This window comes from Syngnathoides biaculeatus, chromosome 23, assembly GCF_019802595.1.
Source record: "Syngnathoides biaculeatus isolate LvHL_M chromosome 23, ASM1980259v1, whole genome shotgun sequence".
In the NCBI taxonomy this organism is placed as follows: domain Eukaryota; kingdom Metazoa; phylum Chordata; class Actinopteri; order Syngnathiformes; family Syngnathidae; genus Syngnathoides; species Syngnathoides biaculeatus.
Window position 1 is genome coordinate 16,943,108 of NC_084662.1, and position 22,792 is coordinate 16,965,899.

General features: G+C 39.7%; 1 protein-coding gene across 3 annotated transcripts in view; it reads left to right on the forward strand.

Annotated features, from left to right (window-relative positions):
* Window positions 1-22,792, forward strand: part of LOC133497041 (collagen alpha-1(XII) chain-like) — a 109,435-nt gene that overhangs the window by 4,726 nt on the left and 81,917 nt on the right. For 2 of the 3 annotated variants that reach the window (XM_061813220.1, XM_061813222.1), the window contains exons 4-13: window positions 3,377-3,493; window positions 4,578-4,721; window positions 5,403-5,450; window positions 6,193-6,456; window positions 9,692-9,859; window positions 12,428-12,601; window positions 13,679-13,969; window positions 14,779-15,381; window positions 18,816-19,094; window positions 19,169-19,444. In XM_061813220.1, the coding sequence (XP_061669204.1) occupies window positions 3,377-3,493; window positions 4,578-4,721; window positions 5,403-5,450; window positions 6,193-6,456; window positions 9,692-9,859; window positions 12,428-12,601; window positions 13,679-13,969; window positions 14,779-15,381; window positions 18,816-19,094; window positions 19,169-19,444 (2,364 nt within the window). The remainder of the gene's footprint in view (window positions 1-3,376; window positions 3,494-4,577; window positions 4,722-5,402; window positions 5,451-6,192; window positions 6,457-9,691; window positions 9,860-12,427; window positions 12,602-13,678; window positions 13,970-14,778; window positions 15,382-18,815; window positions 19,095-19,168; window positions 19,445-22,792) is intronic. The other variant, XM_061813221.1, reaches the window with a different exon arrangement.

Below are 22,792 nucleotides of genomic sequence, written 5' to 3' on the forward strand. Positions count from 1 at the left end.
CATAGCAGTGGTTTTCAGAGTTTTTACATCAAGAACCACATCAAAAAAATACTTGGCCGTGCAATTACCACCATACAGTGATGTAGTAGGCCCAAGTGCTTCTCCAAAAACATAGCAACGGTTCTTTTCCTAAACTATATGCACAATTTGAACTTTAACGTGCTCAAATATGAAAAAAGTGCATTTAAATAACAAATTATTTAAGATGTATTGCAAAAAAGTTCAATGAAAAATTTATGATTTTTTTAAAAAAGTAAATGTACTGTATTTAACAGTTGAATACACCTGAACTGTCCCAAAAAATGTCTGGTGGGAAAAAAAAAACACTATACTGGATTTAGAAAACAACAAATAGGCTGTATGCATAGCTTTTACCTTCATGCTAATATGTTTGATTGCATGTCATATTTTAAATTTTGTCCAATTTGTTTGTATTCAATGTGATTCAGTGATTTTTTTTCTTTTAACATACCAATAGGGGAAGACCACAAATGGTACTTGTAGAAGAACACTTTGAGGAGAGCTCTTAAATCATATTTTACATGGTGGGTTGTGGATTTGCTACATGGGCATTATGCGACTCGATCCACCTCTTAAAAAGTACTAAACTATCAGTAATATACTGTATGTATAAATGCAATATGTATAACAATTTTTAACTGTGTAACATACGCCAACTGGAGCATTACACAATCAATATTTAGTTCATTGCATGAAAAATAAATATTCTTAATAATAAATAACAATATATTATAATAAAATATTATACCAAACACCCGACTTTTTTCCCAGTAATTTTGGGGTTAAAAGTTAAGCAATTTATGTCCCATCAATAGCTTGAAGTGGTACAGACTAATATCGCCAGAGGTAAACAGAATAGCCAAGGTTCCCTAACGTTGTGCTATAACATAGATTTCAGAATGATAAAGCAAACCAGAATCTCCAGACTTAAACCCCATCAAGCTGAATGGGGATGAACCGGAGCTCACAGCGTATGCAAAGTAAATCTGAACTTTCTGAAGAATATTCAATTTCCGTTCAAGAAAGAACACCGTAAGTGTGTTCTGCTATGTCTGCCTGAGATAGCTTCTTTGATCAGTCAAAAGTTTAAAGCGCATTTTAGATTGTTTCCGTGATTTTATTTTGAAATTGTTCATGTGTTCTGTGCTTTCATTTCAATTAAAAAAACAGCTGGACGTGATAATGTGTGCAGGTGTCGACGGATGTGTTTTGCTGGTCGACCTCGGACGGAATAAGTTTTGACCTTTGTGTAGTTCCTGGCTGACCCTGTGAGAATAAATCTGAAATGTGATTAGCTAAAACAAAAGCCCTGGGAAGAATAGAGTGACATGGCAACAAATCAAGGTTGAAATCTGATTGGACAAAAAAAATGACATTTACTTGGATTGGAAGCAGTGCAGCCAAGAGAAACCAATAGACTGTTGGGAATAAATTAACGGATGGAGCAAATATTAAAATTTAAGATGTAAATCTATATGAGTGAATCTGATGCTGTCATGGACCACCCACCTCAGGTATATATAGTGCAGTATGTATACGAGGTTGTGTGCGCTGTGTTGGTTGTCAAATGAAACATAGGAAACGGAGCCCTTAAATGAGAAAATAAAGGCCCGAGAGCAAACACGACAATTGACATCGTCGGGACAAGGAAGGTCTTCAAGACAATTTTGATTTTTGGGGGAAGGAGAAGCAACATCTCGATGGTCAGGTTGGTGCTTCCTCCGCATTGTCACGTGCCGTCGTGTCACCTTCCCGGTCAAGTCCGGACCTCTGTCTGGACTTCACGACAATATTTTACTGTGATATTCTTCACCTGATGCGGTTGGAGGTGGAAAAAGACAGAAAGAAAGAAAGAAAGAAAGCTATGGTTATGTCTTCTTTTATGATACTTATTGGATTTCTGTTGGTTTAAATATGCCTTTTCCATCAGCACATTTGAGTAAAATTACTGTACAAAGACGTGAGTGCCTTCCACTAACATTTAATGTGTTTGAATGTTAGCCTGTTGCTAATGCTAAATGGGAAAATGTAGGAGTCTGTAACTTTCTGCCGAGTTTCATCAGCTGCTAGCCGCCTGTCAGCTGCTAGCTGGATAGTTTGCTAGCGCTTATTACAGAAGCGTAATGATGTTTGTACTTGTTTGAGTATAGAGTTAATAAAAAGGTGTGGCAAAGAAGCCAGGCAGTCCGCTACCCAGTTCCATCCCAACCGGAAGAATATCACTTTAAAATATTCCACAAAGAACACCGGGTCTTTGTGTACATGACACTTTTTGTCCCCAAGTTGTTGCCTACAACTTGTCATGTACACTTGTCATGTGGTACATTTGTGTTGGTTTGCTCACAATTAAGACATCTCCCATCCTCATCCCCACCTCACACATAAAAGAAGAAGCAGAAGGCGAAAGCGTCTGTCTGGACGGATGTGGACCAATGTGTGTGTTGGTCAATTCAACTTGAAAGTGTTGGATTGACGTCCGTTCTGAAAACATGAAATGATCTTTGCAACCATTTTCATGTGTGACAGCAAAGAAAAGCCTCAAAGCAACTTTGAAAGATCTTCTTCAACTTTGTTTGCAATGTAAATGTCTGATTTTGGAAGGATTTTTAGAATGCGATTATCTAAATAAGAGAACGGTGTAGGGCTTTAATACTTTATCCTCTCAGGGCCGCGTACCGGAGGATTGACTTTTTTAATTTTTTTTTTTATTTTTTACCCAAAACAGTCTAACGTTGATTTACAATACATGGTAAATCCAATCCATGAACTGAAGAAAAGTCTTATTTTGATGAAACACAAAGGAAACTTCATGGAGGACTACAGCAATCAGAAAAACTGCTATGTGGCTGAAATTCCGAGAATTTTGACAATTTTAAGTTCAACAGGTCTTTAATTGATTTATTGAGTACCAGAATAGTTGTTATTGTTAATCAATGAGTTGTCAATTATTCGATTATTATTTGTAGCACCTCTAGTAAAGATTTAAAAATAAAACTGCTTCGCTGAAAGTGCATCGGCGGTGTATGTTAAGCTTGCAACACAAAAGAATAAATCCAGCAAGCAACAGTTGGAAACTAGAAAACTTGCAATTAAGGGAAGCGCTCGTAAGTCGAGCAAGTAATGAATTAAACTCATTAAGTCGAGGCACTGCTGTATATGCCACCAGTCATATTTGGAGACCTCCGCACAAGCGTAATAGCGAGAGGTAAAAATTGTTCATGTTGCTTTTGGCCTTTCTTTGCTCTTGCCGCCTGTTCCCTTCCGGAATGTTGTGTGCTCCGACTAACAACACAAAGTACACAACGGAGCCCCACGAGAGTCGTGTTGAACACATTTTCTGCTTTTATGTGCGCAGTGGAGCCACCGTCAGATTTGACCTTTCATATCGTGGACCAAGATACTGTGCAGATGTTTTGGAAAAGGCCGCGGTCGCGCCTCGACGGCTACAGAATACGCGTGACCACCGACACAGGTGGGCTGCTCCCGTCCTGTCCCGTCCCGTCCTGTTCTGTCCCGTCCTGTCCTCGTCTGCCCCCCCCCCCTCGCCACGTTAAATAGCGCCGACGCACCCTGCAATTAGGGCGCCACGTGCACAGAGAAGAAAAAGAAGCAAAGCATTATTCCAAACACCCCTGAGGGAAAGACAATTTCACAGCCAATCCTTTTTTTTGCAACCATGAGAACGCCTCTTGGCCTCAAGCGAAACATCAAAATATCCCTTATAAACATTAGAGACAGAATTGTGTCAAATGAATTCCATAAAACACATCAGAGTTTAAATAATCTTACTTTGTCAGCAGTACAAAAAAACAGAGGCTAAATCAGCTTCATTTGATGTCAATGAAACAGAAGGTAAATCCTCTTTATTTAACACAAATCCAATGTATCAAATGCTAACTCAGGGGTGTCAAAGTCATTTTTCTCTCAGGCAACATTGTTGTTCCAGTTTCCCTCAGAGGGCCGTTATGACTGTAGAAAAAATTATTCAATCATCTCATCGTGACAATTTGAAATTTTGGTACAGATTTTTAAAAGAATCCTGGAAATCGACACTCTAGATTTGGCTTCGTGGGCCACATAAAATCATGTGGCAGGCCAGATCTGGCCCCCGGGCCTCGAATGTGACGCCCGTGTGCTAACTCATTAATAATCCTGTCAAAAACAGATTTTTAAATAATCTTAAAGTCATTTGCATCTAAATCATTTTAAATGTATTGTAAATAGAACATTAAAAGCCAAACAATTTCAATTTTATTGTCATTAAAAATGTACAATTTGAAATAATCATTGTTTATAATTACAAAAAATAAAGGTCAAATCAAAGGCACAATTTTAATTTTACAGTCAATAAAAAAAATGGTGAAATCCTGATTTAAAAATCAGTGACGGACGCTAAATACTCAAATTCTAATTTCATTCTCAATTAAGAACATTTTGGATACCAAAAATTGCAGTTTGCTTCAGTACAAACCGATCCAAATGAACAACAATTCATCAAAGACATTGTCATCTCTTAACAGATTTGATTTTATCATGTAATTTTTCTTGAATTTCAGGAGAAGTAGTACAAGACTTTGCGGTGGCCCCGTCAGAAACATCCACATTCGTTTCGGAGCTGAGTCAAGATGTGGATTACTTAGTTAGCGTCGCCGCCTACGCTGGATCATATGAGAGTCTTCCCATCTTGGGGCAGATCACCAGTGAGTGCCCTTTGCGAAAAGATTCCGAGCTACTAGTATCCCGTTTGGCTTAATAGTATAACTTTAAGGAGGACATCAAGAATTGATGAGCATTTGCCGTAATTCCTGGCCTAGTGAGCGCACCTGGTTATAAGCCTTACCGAGTACATTTGTAAAGGAAATACCATTTGGTATATACATACGCAACAACTGTGGAAAAGCCGCAAGTGCCCACATTGATACCCACATTCAAACACGAGATATTTACAAAGAAAGACTGTAGACAGAAAGAGTTTAGCGCTAATGCTAGCACTGATGCCACGCCAGAGCTAATGCCGTGCTAGCGCTAACACTAACAGGGCTGGTTAAAGTAAAACTTACCGGAGACACACCAGTAACAGAGCAGCAACACGCTAGCACAGCACTAACGCGCCGCTAAAAGGGCCGGTAAAAGTCACTTCCCCGGCACATATATTCCACCGGTCTCATTTTTACCTTTTACATTCGAGTGCTCTCTTGTGGCCGGTAGAAAAAATGCACAAATGAGCTGAATCACCGCATAAACTGCAGGGTTGAAAGTGTGTGAAAAAACACGTGGCTTGTAGGCCGTAAATTTCGGTATTTGTGTGTTTTTGGGAATGTTTTACACTACTGTCTTAGTGGAACTTGATGTTTCATTATTCAATCTTTTTTGTTTTGCAGTCGAGTCTGCTGGGGGAGCTTCTAGAAGACCTGATGCAGGGTCCCCAAGTAAGTTGCATCACTTCCGGTACAAAAAGTACGAAAGTAGTAGACCAGCCTCTAAAGAAGGGTTATAATTGCCTCTCAAGAAATACTTGACTGAGTTACAAGTTCCATAGCTTACGCATTTTCAAGTTACGAGATGATAAATACTGTATAGCTGCCAGACTTTTCCACAGCGTGACAATGAGGCACTCTAAAGTAGTCATACCACTCCAAAGCCCCAATCTACACTCTAGCTATTTATTATTTTTGGAATATACAATCAATTAAAAATCCAAAAGAGGTGATGAATGCAGCTGTTGAGTAGAAATGTTAATTCTACGTCAGTTTTAAATCCTCTGAGACATCTAAGGTCCTCTCAATTAGCTTTTTTTGCTAGTTTTATGATCAGTTGTTAACAAATGAAAAATATGTATATTAGGAGGTGTATATTTGAGAATAGTTTCCTGCCCGTTGACAGCTGGGATAGGCTCCAGCACTCCCCGCGCCCCTCGTGAGGATAAGCGTCAAAGAAAATGGATGGATGGATTTTACTAATATACGATTTATATAAACAGTTTTACCAAATATGAAAAAAGTGTCAAACTCCCCTTTTAGTACTGTCAGAAAGTATTTGAACTTTGATAAATCCCACCGCTGAATTTAAGCACGGAAAAGCGTTAAGGCCATGACTGATGAAAAGTGCACATTCAGTACAAATGTGATTCAAAACAAATGGGCTTCTTGTCAATTTTGTGTCCATTTCCAGAATGTCCCGTGAGCGCGGTGGCCGACGTGGCCTTCCTGCTGGCCGGGTCCTGGGCCTCGGACCGGACGGCATTCAAACACGTGCGCGGATTGGCGGCGGCCGTGGCCGGAGCCTTTCAGATCGGCGAAGACAAAACCCACGTGGCTGTGCTTCAGTACAGCGGATACACGCCTGCCGGCTTCCCCCTTGACCGACACATGAGCAGACCGGCGTTGTTGCAAGCCATCGGCTCGCTGGACAACCACGACGGCAACGGCAGGACAGGTGCCTTTTGTCACACGTTCTTATTTTATTTATTAATTATAATAATAAATAAATATTACAACAAAATATGATGATGATGAAGCCTACAACTGTGGCCCAATTAGTATTTTACACAGTGGGTGGATAAAGGAAGCACAGGGGTCAGAGGTTAGACTGTGAAGTTTACTATAATTGTGAAACAAAAAAAGGAGTCCAACGTTCTAAATTTTGAAGACCGAAAAGTTCAACCACGCAACATTGTGACAAAATCTACCTAATTTAATGCTAATAGACGAGCTAATGGAAATTAGCATTGACATCACAGTAATTCTAAACTTTGAAACGACTGCTACTTTAATAAGCACATGGAGCAGAAACACATGCAAACAGAGAATACAAAATCTGTTACCGTAATTCCCGGCCTACAGAGCGTACCTGGTTACAAGCCTCACCGAGTACATTTGTAAAGGAAATACCATTTGGTACATACATACACCGCAGCTGTGTAATAGCTGCAAGTGACCACATTGAAACCCACATTGAAACACAAGATATTTACAAAGACGGTACACAGAAAGAGTTTAACGCTAACACCGCGCAAACACTAGCGCTAACGTCAGCAGCGCGCTAAAGCTAGCGGTAATGCCAGCACCTCGCTAAAGCTCGTGCTGATGCTAGCGCCGCGCTCGTGCTAACAGGGCCGGTTAAAATAAAACTTACCGGTAAATATCACTGAGACACGCCAGTAACACAGCAGCAACATGCTAGCACAGTGCTAACGCTAACACAGCGCTAACAGGGCCAGTAAAAGTCAATTCCTCTGCACATATATTCCACCGGTCTCATTCTTACCTTTTCCGCTCGAGTGCCCCCTTGTGGCCGTTAGAAAAAACGCACAAATTAACCGCATCACTGCATAAACCGCAGGGTTGAAAGCATGTGGAAAAAAGTCGCGACTTGTAGGCCGGAAATTATGGTATTATCTCCGCTCTATGAGGAGAACTACTTTTGCAGCATAATAGAGGATCTTGTCTGCTTCAAGATTGGTTCAAAATCGTCGATATAGCGTGAATGATGAGCTACGATATTGCACGGGGACACCGCGCACAAAAGTGAGCATAATTCTCAGTGCAACAGCAGATCTTTAATATTAGTTTTGAATGATGTAGTGTCCAGTCAGGATATGCATTTCATGTCTATAGGACTCCATTTATGACACGTCTTAAAAGAAGTAGGTCAGCAATATGTTCAGCATCTGTTTTTGCACTTGCAAGCACATGCACTCACACACATTTATTGGCACGACCTTCGTTTTGAATAATGAGTGAATCTAAAGCAGTTTTCTCCAAGCTTTATTGCGGCAAGGCACATGTTTTACAGAAGAAAACAGAAAATGACACATTAAGTGGATACACGGGTCCATTACATACAATCTGTCATCTCATGGAAGACAATATAATTGTTCTGCCTGGCGCTGGCAAAGATCGATGAGCAAAGATAATTGAAACATTACATCGTGAGCGGGTAAAAATTGACCTTTTTTGACATTTAGTAGCATAAAAAATAGCCGAAAAGGTCATGATAGATTTTTTTGGGGGGGAAAAGACATCAAACAGAACAGCAGTGACTTTGATGCTGATGTTCTTTTGCTTTTGTGACACCTCAAATTTTAAAACAACAAAAAGAAGATTGATAAGGGCAAAAGGAACGTTCAATTACAGATCTACGAGAAACAGAACACTGATTCACCACATTGCTCTAGTTGAATGATTGTGACTTTTTTTTTTTTTAACATGTTCATCATTCACTCCATGATCTGCACCATCCTCTTTCTTGTCACGACTCACAGTTTCTGCTACCTACTGTGACAAATACCGTAATTCCCGGCCAACAGAGTGCACCTGGTTATAAGCCTTGGTATACAGAAAGAGAGCGGCACTAAAGGTAGTGCGGTGCTAACACCGCATCCCCGCATAAAGCGCAGGGTTGAAAGCGTGTGAAAAAAGTCGTGGCTTGTAGGCCGGGAATTACGGTACTCTGTTTTCCCATACATAGAAATAATCTGTTCGCTGCGTAAACCTGTCCGACTGTTTTGGCATTTCTCCTCCTAATAATTGCCATTACAAGCCAACATTCTACCCCTAATTTTTATCTTCTCCTCTAAAACTGTGCTGATCTTAAATCCAAAGCAATGCAATGCCACCCTCTACTAGGATCTGTAAGTCTTTGCAATGGTTAACAAATCTGAATTTCCTAATCAAGCTTGGTGAGACCCTCTTCCACACCAACCCATTGAAAAATGTACTTGGATTCCAGATACAAACATCCATAGCAGTGAATGAGGTCATGTTTTTGTAGTTCACAATTTGATATTGACGATAATTACTGTAATGCCTCGGTTCTCGACCACAATCCATTCCAGAAAACGGTTCGAAAAGTGAATTCTTCGAAAACCAAATCAATGTTTCCCATTACAATGAATGGACAAAGAAATAATGTGTTCCAAGCCTAAAAAAATAGGCTTTTTAAAGCTTTTTTTTTTAGCTTTTCCTTATAATAAACTGCATAGAAGAGATACGTGTATAGTTTAAATACTTTATATAATAAAATAATATAAGTAATATATTTATTTTTTGCTTAAAATGTATGCTTTAGTAGTAGAATATGCTAGGCTGGGAGTGCATTGAAGTATCTGTAGCGGCTCGGCCCCCAGCCTTATAAACTTTTTTTTTTTAAAACAAAAGTGCAGAATAACTTTAAACAAGAAACTTGCCATCTTTGGTGACATGACTGGGGTTTTATACGGTAGTCCTCGATAAGAAGAAAAACAACAGTCAACAACATGTCTGTGTACAGAGGCTGCGTTATACAGAATAACAAAAGTGCGCTGATTGCGCCACGCACTTTAGGTCATTTCCGGGATAACAAAATGCGTCTTGGGCGGGTCAACTGGTTGCCGTGCACATTACGTTATTTCCGGGTTTTGTTGGGGCGTTCGAGTCCCGATTTTCGTTTGAAAACAGAAGTTAAAAAAAATCTCGAAATTTTCGTTCGAAAACTGATTTGTTAAAAAATGGCGAGGTTCGAAAACGGAGGCTTTATTGGATATGGTTGATCCTAACCTGGGTCCATTTCGACTAGCATCATACAACGTGCGCATAGAATAATGGGTGTGTGAGGGTTGGGAATCATTGGTGTAAAGGAAGTAACAAGTGGCAGGCCTGTTTCTGGTTCTCATGTTGTTTGTTTTGCTCAGGTGCGGCGCTGGACTACCTGTTGACCAATACGTTGACGGAGGGGGCAGGCGCCCGGATGTCTTTTCCCAAAGTTGTGCTGATAATCACGGACGACGGCGAGTGGGACGCTGCTGCAGAACGTTCGGCCACACGTTTGAGAAGCCAGGGCATAGAGATCTTCGTTGTCGGTACGTCGCCGCCCCGTAACCGCCTCTTTCCTTGTCGTCTTTTCCCGTCTCCTGCTTTTTCTTCTTCTACGGCCTCCGATGGCGCAATCCCGCTCGGATTCCTTCGGAATTAACGAGCCGTTGCAGGAATGCGAGCGTCGTCACACTTTCCACACGCTGCCGAGTGGACGCAGATACACAAAGGGCTGTGCTGCCATGGTGACCGACTGGAGATAAACACTCAGCTCATCTTCAGCTGGAAGAGATAAAACAACAATCTGAAGGGGGCTCCTATGTCCTAACAACACACACTCACACGTAATGATTCAACTAGACAAATAATTAGACTACTCTGTTTCTTCAATTTCTTGTTCATTTAACCGGGTGCCACTCAAGGTACATTACCCTAAAAATACAAGGAACGGGGCAAAATATAGCTAATTCTACACTTAAGCTAAATTGTATTCCCAATGATTTTGGTTACACTCAAGAAAACCATGGAAAATGGAAACCAGCAGCTCTTAAATTAAACTCTTATGAGCTGTTTTTCTTGTCACCATCTGTCCCAACAAATGTAGTTGTACCAGCCATTAAAACGACTAAGAGTGAAGAAATACGATTGGCTGTATTTTCCACCGCAGTGTCACGTGACTTCTCATTGTTGCGGGGGCTCAGGTGTAAATGAGGTGCACGTGTGTTAAATTTGTTGTTAATTGCTCTCATGCTGGTCACTGGAAGTTCATTATGTCGAAAAGCACACGGAGCATCTGGAAAAAAAAATTCCTGTGAGTTAGTTTGAGGGGAAACAAAATCGTTTTAGAAGGTGTACGCTGACTACTTTACATTGTAGTAAAGTTTCATTTCTTCAGGGTTGTCCATGGAAAAGATTGAATCCAAACCCTGCAAAAATATTAATGACCCACGTGTCAGAGATATCAAAGTTATGAGGACACAGGACTTCTAAACAACAACAATCAAATTCATTCTTAATCTCTTATTCATTGGTTTCTTTTAATTCTTTCAGAAAAGTAGACCATACAATACAACATGACTTGAAAGTTCTTTTTTCTTCCCTTTTATTTTTGTGGTTTATGCCAAGCCCGATAAAAAAACAATACAGATGATACATGCATTTTTTTTTTTTCAGCATAGACATTTTAGTTTTGTGTGGACTTATCCCTGCCTTCTCTAAAAAAATAAAAAAAAAATCCCTGAAATAAACCAAGATTGATTAAAACAGAAACAACAACAAAAATAAAAATAAATAATAATAAAATACTTTTTATTTTATTCTAAATATTATTTGAAGCTGCACAAACGCCCAATAACGTCTGAATAAACACGTTATACGTTGGCTGGAAACCAGATGTAAGAAGAATACTTTTTTTTCATGTCTAATCCTGACACAAACTAAAATATTCTTAGATGGTCTTTCATTTGAAGAGTTTGTTTTCAAAACGAGACATAGGCATTTTTTTCAGATTTACGAAATTCGCGCCAAAATTATCCATTCGCAGCTGGGTAATTTTGGCGCGAGTTTCGTAAATCTGAAAAAAAATGCCTATGTCTCGTTTTGAAAAACTCTTCATTTGTAGTTTAGTTGTAACTAGACTAAAAAAAAAGCAAAAAAAAAACTAAAGCAAAGCAAATTTATTTTCATAGCGCATTTGATACATGAGGTAACGCAACGTGCTTTAAATGATTTAAAGGATTTGAAAACAAAGAGATAAAACATTTAAAACAGGATAAAAACAATAAAAATGACAGAAATATACATATATACATATATGTATATTTATTATATATATATATATATATATACATATTATATATATATATATGTATATTATATATATGTATACATATTATATATGTATACATATATATGAATATTTATTATATATATTATATATGTATACATATATATGTATATGTATATATATATGTATACATATATATGTGTGTGTGTATATATTTAAAAAAGACAATTGAAACTGTGTACAGTGCTTGTAATATGATTAAAAAGTGTATATACTCTAAAAAGCATGACAAAAAAATAAGAGTTTTCAACCTGGATTTATAAACGTTCACACTTGGGGTTGACCTCACCTCTGTTGGAAACTTATTCCATTTGTGTGCAGCATAATAGATAAATGCTGCTTCACCATGTTTGCTTTGGACTCTGCGTTCCACTATTTGACCTGAGTCAGTCGATCTCAGAGCTCTACTGGGTTTGTATTCCTTAAGCATTTCTTTCATGTATTCAGGACCTATATCATTTAGTGATTTATAGACCAGTAGCAGAACTTTGAAATCTAAAACTAACCACTAAGAATTCATTTACAACTCCATTTCCAACGAATAGATTATCATTCTTCTTCCTTTATATTAAGAATTTAATTTTTCAATGAAAAATCTCCATCCAACTCTAAAAATCGTTCTGACAGCAGAAGTGCACATTTCTTTCAAGGTGGTCTGAGAAACTCGACGCTTGAAATCAACCTTTCATTTCCTCGAGTTATTTCCGACACTTGTCATATTTGTAATGGAATACACTCACGCTAATGTGACTGACTGACGTCTTTGCAGGCATCGGCCAGGCCGACGAGGGCAAGATGAGGCCGATGGCTTCCACTCCCTACTGGAGTCACGTCTTCAACGTGGCCGCCTTGGACGATGTCCGGAATGTTCACAAAGACGTCATTAGTCAGGTGTGCGCCGGCGTCGAGGAGCAGCTCAGCTCTCTTGTCAGTGGAGAAGAAGGTCAGTTTTGCTTTTACCTTTGATTGTTATTTTATTCATGCTTGTATCTGTTTTATTCCATGTCATTAAAAAAAAACCCAACATGCTCTCATGCACTGTATATACCAACGTGCCCATAAAAGAAACATAACTAGGCCAATGACCTGTCCCTTGTTGATTTTCGGGGCCAGTGAGAAGCTCCCATATGATTGTGGCGTGTTAAACAGAAATTTGACATCCCTGCGTGTGTTCGTGCAGTATTTATAGTTCTCTTGACCAAATGGCCAAGTTGTCAATAGTGACTGCACTTTTTTAATCTAACTCAGTCATATTATTGTGAAAGGTGGATGCATATCAATGAGATTGTTTGTTGAAATTGTTTATTTTAATGATACAAGAATGAGTCTTTTTAATTTTTTAAATATATCATTTGTTAATTTAATTTCAGTATAAATTAATTCACCATTTTTCAATTATAGAGACTGCATAGTATTATTTTATAAATAATTTTTTTTATTATTTTGCATGTGAATACCATATGTTGACCTTTAAACATTATTCATAATTAATCTATTTATAATCAACTAGTGATCTGATAAAATTAGTACAAAAATATCTATGTAAAACTGTCCATTTTACAATTAAAAAATATTATATACAAAGGCTTAATTAATCCATTATTTGATTGATTATTTGAAAAGTTAATATATTTTAATATTTTACGAAAAGTAGCAGAATTAGTGCCATAAATAATACAGGAATCCTAATTATACGAGTATAAATACTTGTTGGGCCGGGCCAGATTAATGAACCCAACGATCCCCGCTGTATGTGTGCTGCAGGCCATACTTTGCCTATAATTTTCATGTCATCTGGCGCCAATGGATGATGTGAACTGAATATATTTACGTTTGTTTCTATTAATATTTCTGTTGAGAAATCCTTCCCATATTTAGGGGTGTGCATGACAGCTAAGCTTTATTGGCATTATGATTACAAGGAGTCCTAAATTGTAAATATGGACCCCTTCTTGAGCCAAAATTGTGTGAAGTTGTTGCTTCCCAACGTTTGTGACGTAGACGCTGTCCTTCCTCGCAGCAGTGGAGCCCGCCTCCAACCTCCAAGTGGTGGAGGTGGCCTCCAAGACTATGAAGCTGAGCTGGCGCGCGTCCAACGATGACGTTTCCGGGTACAAGGTGCAGATGATCCCCCTGATGGTCGGTGAGAAGCGTCACGAGCTGTACGTGGGCCAGACGCAGACCTCTGTGGTTGTCCGGGACCTCACCCCAGACACCGAATACCAGATCAATGTGTTTGCGCTGAAAGGCCTTACGCCCAGCGAGCCCGCCGTGGTGCTGCAGAGGACTCAGCCTGTCAAAGTTTCAGTGGGTGAGTAAAAGTTGGAGACAGTCCGTCTCGTCACCATCGGACAAACCGGATTCATCACTCTTTAAAAACACATGAGTTTACAAAATTTGTAAAGCAGAAGCAGATAAATTGAATAGAAATGTAATAATTTGCCATCCAGTCGTACCTTAATTTATGAGAGCCCAAATTTGGGAGTTTTTCCACTTACAAGCAGTTGCTTGTTTAATGGAGATCAAAAGTTGTGGTACGAGTGAGCTTCAGATCCACTGCTGCTCGAGTGATGTAAAATAATTAATGGAACAATTGAGGTTGTGTAATTCCCTCACATGTGGGCAAGAAGAGCCATGGATACAGTTTGTTAAACGAGAAATAAAAAATGACAGCACTCATAAGGAGCTGCTGTCGGCTACAACCCACGGCCAGACGATCACACGCAGACAGGCTGACTCACTCATCACTTGGCCATGCCCCTTAAAAGCACTTAAAGACTTTTGTAATTATTTCACATTGTCTTTTATCATGTTTTAAGCAAGACCGTGCTATATATATATATATATATATATATAATTAATTATAAATTAATACTTTTTTAATAAATAAAAACATTGTGAAGACAATAATGGAAGTTAAATTAATTTGAATAAAAGAAAAAAAAACTGAGAGCCAAATAAATGTAGTTACTAGCTTGGTCCTGGACTAAACAAAATTTTGAAGAATTATTTATATATTTATAGATTAGAAATATTTAAGAGAATAGAAATGATACATTAAGAAATGTGAGCTCATCCCTTTTCTTCAATTGATGACACGGCGCTGGCCTCCCATTCCAGAATGTTCTCTGGGCGTGGATGTTCAAGCTGATGTGGTTCTCCTGGTCGACGGTTCCTACAGCATCGGTCTGGCCAACTTTGCCAAAGTTCGAGCCTTTTTAGAGGTCCTAGTGAACACCTTTGACATCGGACCTAACAAGGTCCAGATCAGCCTTGTCCAATACAGCCGGGACCCGCACACAGAGTTCCTGCTCAACACTCATTCGGACCTGAGCGGCGTGCTGAAGGGGGTCCGCTCGTTCCCATACCGTGGCGGCTCCACCAATACAGGCAAGGCCATGACGTATGTGCGGGACAAGATCTTCCAGCTGGCCAAAGGCGCCCGGCCCAATGTCCCACGTGTCACCATCCTCATCACGGACGGCAAGTCTTCGGACGCCTTCCAGCAGCCCGCCACCAAGTTGAGGGACGCCGACGTGGAGATCTTTGCTGTGGGCGTGAAGGACGCCGTGCGCTCTGAGCTGGAGGCCATCGCCAACTCGCCGGCCGAGACGCACGTGTACACTGTGGAGGACTTTGATGCCTTCCAGAGGATTTCCAAGGAGCTCACGCAGTCCATCTGTTTGAGGATCGAACAGGAGCTTCGCAACATCCAAAAGAAACGTGAGTGACGTTTCATTCTCTCTGTCTCCTCCTCATTGACAAACATGTACAAGCCGTCAACCCGTTGTGATTACGTTCCAGCCCCAACCACGGTTGGTGAAAATCCACAAAATAGACGGAATACTCTCATCTCCAATATCACAACTTCCTCGGGTTGCCCAGCAAGTTGCTGTTATACCTTATACGATATTGGGGCTATCATTACTGAATATTTGTAGTTGACTATTCTGCCTAACCCTATTCCATCAAATAACCAGGGTAATTTTTTTTTCTATAAAGTTAATTGCCAAATCATCCCCCCCCAATTATTGTTTATTATCAAATTATTGTAGTTTATTTGGTCTTATTTAATTAAACATAACCAAATGAATAATAACTACAGATTATTTAGAACACAGATGGAAAATGTTTTTCATCATAGATTATAGATTATTTTTTTCCATAAATTGATCATTACCCAGTTACTGGTTTCATCTGTAAAATGTCAGAAAATAAGCAAAAATGTTGATAATTGCATTCCAAAGTACAATTACATATTTGTAAATGTCTTATTTTGATGAAACAGTAATGTAATCTGTCTGCTTTCATGAGGACTACAGAAATCAGAGAATTTTACTGTCGAGAAGATGAAATGCATAAGATTTGGACCATTTTAAACAATGACTCTAATCAATTAATCAATTTTGGCACCTAATTTTTATCATCATCAAATGTTGTTTGTTGTGCACCAACCTCAACACAACAACACTCAAAATCCTCTTTGACTGGTATTTTTTAGATTTATTTTTAATTTTTTTTTTTTAGCGCTGTGAGTGCCATGAGTCACATTAGGCCACAATTTCAGTTTCTGTAATCCCTAGTGTTTTTACAGGAGCAGATGATTGGCCCACTGCCCAACCCCAGCACCTGGTATTCATTGGTGGTCCCCCATCCAAGTACTAGCCAGGACTAACCATGCTTAGTTTCCGAGATCGGAGGAGATTGGGCATTCTCAGGGTGGTTCCTAGGAACCGTTAGTTGAATACGCCCCCCAGAAAATCAAACGTTTTTTTAATACTTGATTAAAATGGTATGACCAGTCCCCGATGAGAACACATGCCTTTATTTCATAAAAGCAAATGACTGTGGTATGTCTTCTTCCCAAACTCTTTGTCAAAGGTCTTATGGCTGTGAGAGATGCGATAAATTACAAAAAAAGAGCTGACAAAGTAGTCTAATAGGCAAAAATTAATCTGTACACAATTTACTTTCATGGCTGACCAATCCCTTTTGCTCTGAAGCATAACAGCAATCCATTTTTATCAAAACAATTATTGTCCTTCATTACTGTTGAATAAACATCCAGACTTTCTACCTTGAGGTGACATAATACCACACGGCTCCAATAAAGCGAGTTTTACAACACTTGTGCAGTTCAAAAAAAGAGAGTTAACTGTTTTCTGCTCAAGCTTTTGTAAACAATTTAAATTGGTTAATAATGCGTGAAAATAATAGATGTTGCAGGGACATAAGAGTAGTATCAATTTGTAAAAAAATGTGAGATTGACCATATTTGCAAATACATAGTTCGCAGCGGACTATGTAAACAGTCCAGAGAAACAAAAACATTGTTATCCCTCCAGCATGTGCTACGCATTTAAAAACACTAAAATCTACTTTTGAAATACTATTCCACACCCCCCTTTGTTACTGTCTTGCTGACAGGAAATGTCAGAAATCACATCTTAGAGAAAACCAAAAGAATACTGTCTAGCTCGCATTGTTCGCCAAAACAGAGGCACCGCATGCTTGCTTCAAGCTGTGAATTTGTTGCTTCCAATTAGGCTACTGTAAAACTGACACTTAAAAGAAAAGAAAATTAAACGTTGTATATTTGAACACCAAACACTTCAACCAAACCATACAATGAAGAAGGTCTGCTATCTTGATGTTGACATATAATGAGAAATGATAGGAAATTAGCATAGATGTTATGATGAGTACAAATCTTCAAATTACTTTAGCACTCATGGAGGCAGTGCAAACAATAAAGTGCAATATAGCAGGGGACCATTATAGTTTGTCGGATGACTACGTCCATCTCATCCATCTGACACTCTGTCAACTTTTTCATTTTTTTAAACTGTACTGTGAATCTGTGATTGATTTTGTGCATGTTTTTTTTTTTTTTTCATCAGTGGCAGCATTTTGGCCAGGAAGCATTTTCACTCACTGAAAACTAACCCCGAATGTGTTGCTGCAGCAAACCGCATACATGCATGCGCATGTTGGCCGCAATGTTTTGCCCACGTTGACCTGGGAGCGTTTAGAACGGTTACGAATGAGGTCAAAGAGCGCTCGCAGCCATTTACTTGGGGTGTAACCCCATCCGTCAGGTGTGGGGCTGGGTAGGTGGTGGGTGGATTGGGGGGTACCAGTCGAGACAATCAATAATCACATGTGACGAGCATTCCATCTGCTCGTCAAGTTCCGACAAGCAACGTCTGAAAAGCGCACAAGTTTTCTTTTGTGCTTTGCCAGAAGGGATTGTGAGTCACATTCCCTGGAGCAGCACATTGTCATTTTTATATAATGATATTCTGTCGACAGTGACTTGACACGAGTAGCACTCTGAATGATGGCCTGAATGTAAATCCATCACATCACTCACCACACGTCTGTCTAACATTTGGGACAACCTGTCTGCCAACATCCGTCCCGTGTAGATCTACGACATCTGTCTTCATGACACGGATGTAGCATCTTAAGCCGCTCCTCTTTTTTTTTTTGTTTCTGTCTTCTGTTGTTCTTTTTGGGTGTGTTTGTCTACATAGCAATGCTGTGTTAGCGTGGTCTGCGGGAATGTAAATTAGCCTACAAAAATGCCTTTTGTGCTCGATAGCAAGCAGACACATTTGGAAGCGTTTGGCTGCCTTTTTGGTTCTACATTTGATTGCTTCCAATCATCTCGTGAGCAACTTTTTAACGCTGGGAACTGAGCTGCTCAAAGATAATGAAGTAAACTAATGCTAATATATTCTGTATACTTCTTATTTGCAAAATTATTGGTGGATGAGTCACAAAATGGGAACGATGAAGAGATGCCATGCTAAGTTAGTAGTTAAACCCGAAATATACGCCAAATGATAAGTTATCCCAAACATTGTAATATCATTTTATAACATTAGGTTTTAAAATAAATGCAAAAACAGATATTTTATTTGGACAAAACTGTAACACAAGTGGGAAGATGCCACCATGTCGGTCCTTCATTAAATTACAGGCTGTAAAAATAAAAATTACTACTTTCGTACTAGCCATTTGACCACGTTTTGGAGTCGGTGATGTATAGACACTGTCTAAACAGTATATCAGTTGCAAATCTGCAAGGGTTCACTGTGACGAGTATATTCAGAACAGAATACACTTTGTAAGTTACTTGGCTTTGTTTTTAGGTCTGGTCCAGCCCACGGACCTGTCGTTCTCTGAGGTGACTTCAAGAAGCTTCCGGACTTCATGGGAGATCGACGCCAATGACGTGGAGTCCTTCCTGGTTCAGTTTAGGCCCACAGACATTCCCGACAGCCATTTGGTGTCCATGTCCGTCCCCCGGGACACGCTGACCACTGTCCTGCCTTACCTCACCCCGCTGACCCGCTACCAAGTCAACATTTCGGCGCAGTATGACCGAGGGGACAGTTTGCCCCTTGTCGGCTACGAGACCACTTTAGAGGGTGTGTTGATATTGTGACTCTGAAGCTCCTTCTGGAGGTTCATGTTTAATAAATGTGATTCTCGTCTGTCTCAGAACAAAGTCAAGTTCGCAACGTGAGGGTGTCCCAAGAGACCACAGACAGTTTCCGTGTGTCCTGGCAGCCGGCGCGAGGAGCCGTGCTGCGCTACCGCTTGACCTTCAAACCCATTGGGGAGCAAGGTGCTGGGTTGGAGGCCAGCACTGTTGGTGACGAGCCCACCATCGTACTGCGGGGGCTCCAACCGAGGACTACTTACCTGGTCACTGTCAACCCCGAGTACCGATCAGGTTTAGGACCGGAACTGCAGACGCAAGGAACCACCAAAGAAGGTGCGATAACATTTTCCAGTCTTAAGTTCTCGCCAATATTAAGAACCGATACGGCCAGTACTTTGGTTACATATAATTTCAGATAATAAGTCATTGATTTGCGTATGTGTCAGCTTGCTACAGTTTAATGGCAGTGCTGGCGAGGATGACTTACATGATGTCAGATTTTGTTTTTTAAGTATCGTTGGCTTGTATTGGTAGCCTTTGGAGGTATCTGATAGCTAGAAATAAAGCTGATATTGCTCTGATACCAATACCTGGTATTGGTAGTCATCCAGCTTTAGATTTTTCTGACATTTTTCGGGACCTGAACTCAAACATCTCAGACTTCTTCCATGTATGCCTTGAGATATGCCTTGAAATTGTTTATTCGTTCGTGCAGTTCATTAAAAAAAGTGTTTGGAATGAATAACTGGCATTCCAGTTCATTTCAATGGGGAAACATTTATTTAGTTATATGACTGAATTGACTTACAAGGTTGGTGACGGGAAATTCAACCCATAAGTCAAGAAAAAGTCACGCCGCTGTATGGTGAAATTCATATTGATGATAGTAATTTTGTTGTATGAGTGGGCATTACATTGATTGAGAGACCATTGCAAAATTGTACCTACCACTACGTCTGGCTGGCATAGATAGAAGGAAAAAGAAGCATAATCTCGTCGACAATTTTTAAAGCAATTAAGTAACAGTAATGTGGTCAGGACTGTCTGCTTCAGCAGAGGGCAGACCAGTCTGAACGCCTGTGCTGTTGTTACTGTGGTTGTTAATGTTCCTCTTGTTTGTTGTATGTGGCGTGTGTAAACACAGTGACTATCTGGATGGCATGATATCCCACGTACAGGCACACACACGCACACATTCAGCTGCCTGCATTTAACTCATACATAGTCACTTGTTCATCTTTCACATTGCAATTTTACATTTTCGATGCTGAGAAGTTGGTATGTTGTTTGTTAAACGACACAAACAAAGGGACACATTTTTCTCCCTCAGTGTGGTGTTTTTCCTTAGCTGTCTGATGTGTGTTCCAAATGTGAAAGGGTGGACAAAACAGGACAAACTGTCCTGGAATGTTCTGCTCACGGCGTGGATTCTCTTTTCTAGGTCTAGTACTGTTTCTTGTTTAGGTGATTGTCATGTTGCCAAAGTCCTGGTTCTGGCTGTGCAGTGATATCTTGAGATATAAATTGAATTCATTATGTGATAACGCTCTTAACTCAAAACACTTGTATCTCAAATATTTTCCCATTGAAAATAACAAAAATGCAATCTATTCCAGCCCCCTCCCTCCTAAAAATACCCAACAAAAATCATTGTAATATGTATTTTGACATTGCCCGTACCAAAGTCAGGCGTGTGTACCACTACACCATCACTGACTGTTTCTATTTGTAGTTGTAGTTTTGCTGTAAGTTCTGGTTAAGTTTTAAAGTGAAAAAAATTGTCTTTTTGTAGCAAGCCGAAGAGAGACAGATGCCATTTTTTTTCTGCTTTGTTACAGCTAAAACTATAAAAAAACAAACAACAATAATTTATTTACTGATATGCACCTAGGAAAGGCACTGTGAGTGATGCTGACTCAGCGCATTACTCCAGCAGACCTTTTCTACTCCCTTCCGCATCACATACCCTATTTTCCGCACTGTAAGGCGCACCCAAAAGCCTTTAATTTTCTCAGAAGCAGATGGTGTGCCTTATAATCCGGTGCGCCTTATATGTGGATCAATATTGAGCCTTTGGTGCAGCTCCATCTAATGGATGCATAATGTGACCCCAGCCTCTACTGCAGCCTCTATTCTGTGCGTCTTATAATGCAATCCGCCTTATATATAGAAAAGGTTTTAAAATATGCCATTCATTGGCGGTGCGCCTTACAATGCAGTGCGCCTATTCGTGCGTAAAATACGGAACTGTGTTTGTACTACACAGTACGTATTTATGAGTTTGAGTGTGAGGTACCTGAACTTTTCCAACTTTCGATGTGTTGGCATTTCTCTTATAATCAGAGTGACAACCCAAGACTCACTACCTTATCTTTATCGTCTACTCAAAAGCACTGACGATCTCAAACCCAAAGCAATGCAAAGCCACCATCTATTGCCGACTGTTTGTCATTACAATGATTTACAAAGCTGAATTTCACAGACAAGCTGGAGAAGACCCACTTCCATGCCTCGGCATAGTATAACTTGACGAAAACATTCGTCAGTGCCAGTAAACTTTGATATTCCATTTGACGAATTGAAATGTCCACATCAGTAAATGAGTTGCATACGTGTAGTGTGCGTACTTTTGCCACCTGTCCAAGATGATGACGTGGCTCACAACGATGCTGGAATGGTGAGCTTAGATTTTTGCTGGTGAGTGTCAAGTTGTCGAATGAGCTCAGATGCTCCTCACTTAGTGGCCCCCGTGATGCCTTGGCAGTTAATTCAGTGTGACTTCCCATCTTCCTGTCCCTGTGAGAACTTGCTCGGAATGAAACGACGTATCAGACGCGCGTAGTAGCTTGCGTTTGTTCTGCTACATTGCCTTTATGGACTGGAAGAAGTAATCACATACTGTAATTCTCTAGACATACTGTACAGATTGTTGTGCAATAAGATGCTGGTAAAAATAATGATTCTCACCTCCAGTACATCTTTTTATGTCCAGTCAGAATCTGCCGAAGTTACATTATACAAAGATTTTATTGTATTAACAATTAAATTGAAGTAAAAAAAAATATATAATTATATATATTTTTTTTGGGCACACTGCATCAATTGAATAACCACCGTGTTGCTCCTTCTGGTGTGCTCGCCCTGGACACCTAGGAGTAGTATAAGAGACACAGACATATACTGTTCAATGAGATCAGTTCCTACGCTCAACTCATCAGTACAATACATATTGGGTATTCTATGCATAGGATTAAAAATATGACAGTGAATACTGCTATACTATCTTTCTACATGCATTACAGCGTTTTGTGTTCAATCATTTTCCCAAAGGGTTATATCATCCCATCATACTCTATTAAGCATTAGCATTACAACTAGCACTCTGAAAAGATCAAGATATGCTTGTTTTGAATGCAAAACGGGCAATTCCATTAGATTTTTAATGAGTTTCAGAGTAAACTTAAAAATGAAACACCTGGCTATCCGCTGCTTGTTGTAAAGTGTGTTGAGTTCACTGCCACCTCACAGCACTCTTATTTTCAAATGTAGGGAGTAAAACAAAGTGGTCAGAAAAAGAATTACTTCTAAAGTACAGATATCTGACAAATCTAATCTAATGTAATCGAAGTGCAATAACAAAGTATTTGTACTTGATTACTTCCCTCTGCGAGGCTACCGGAT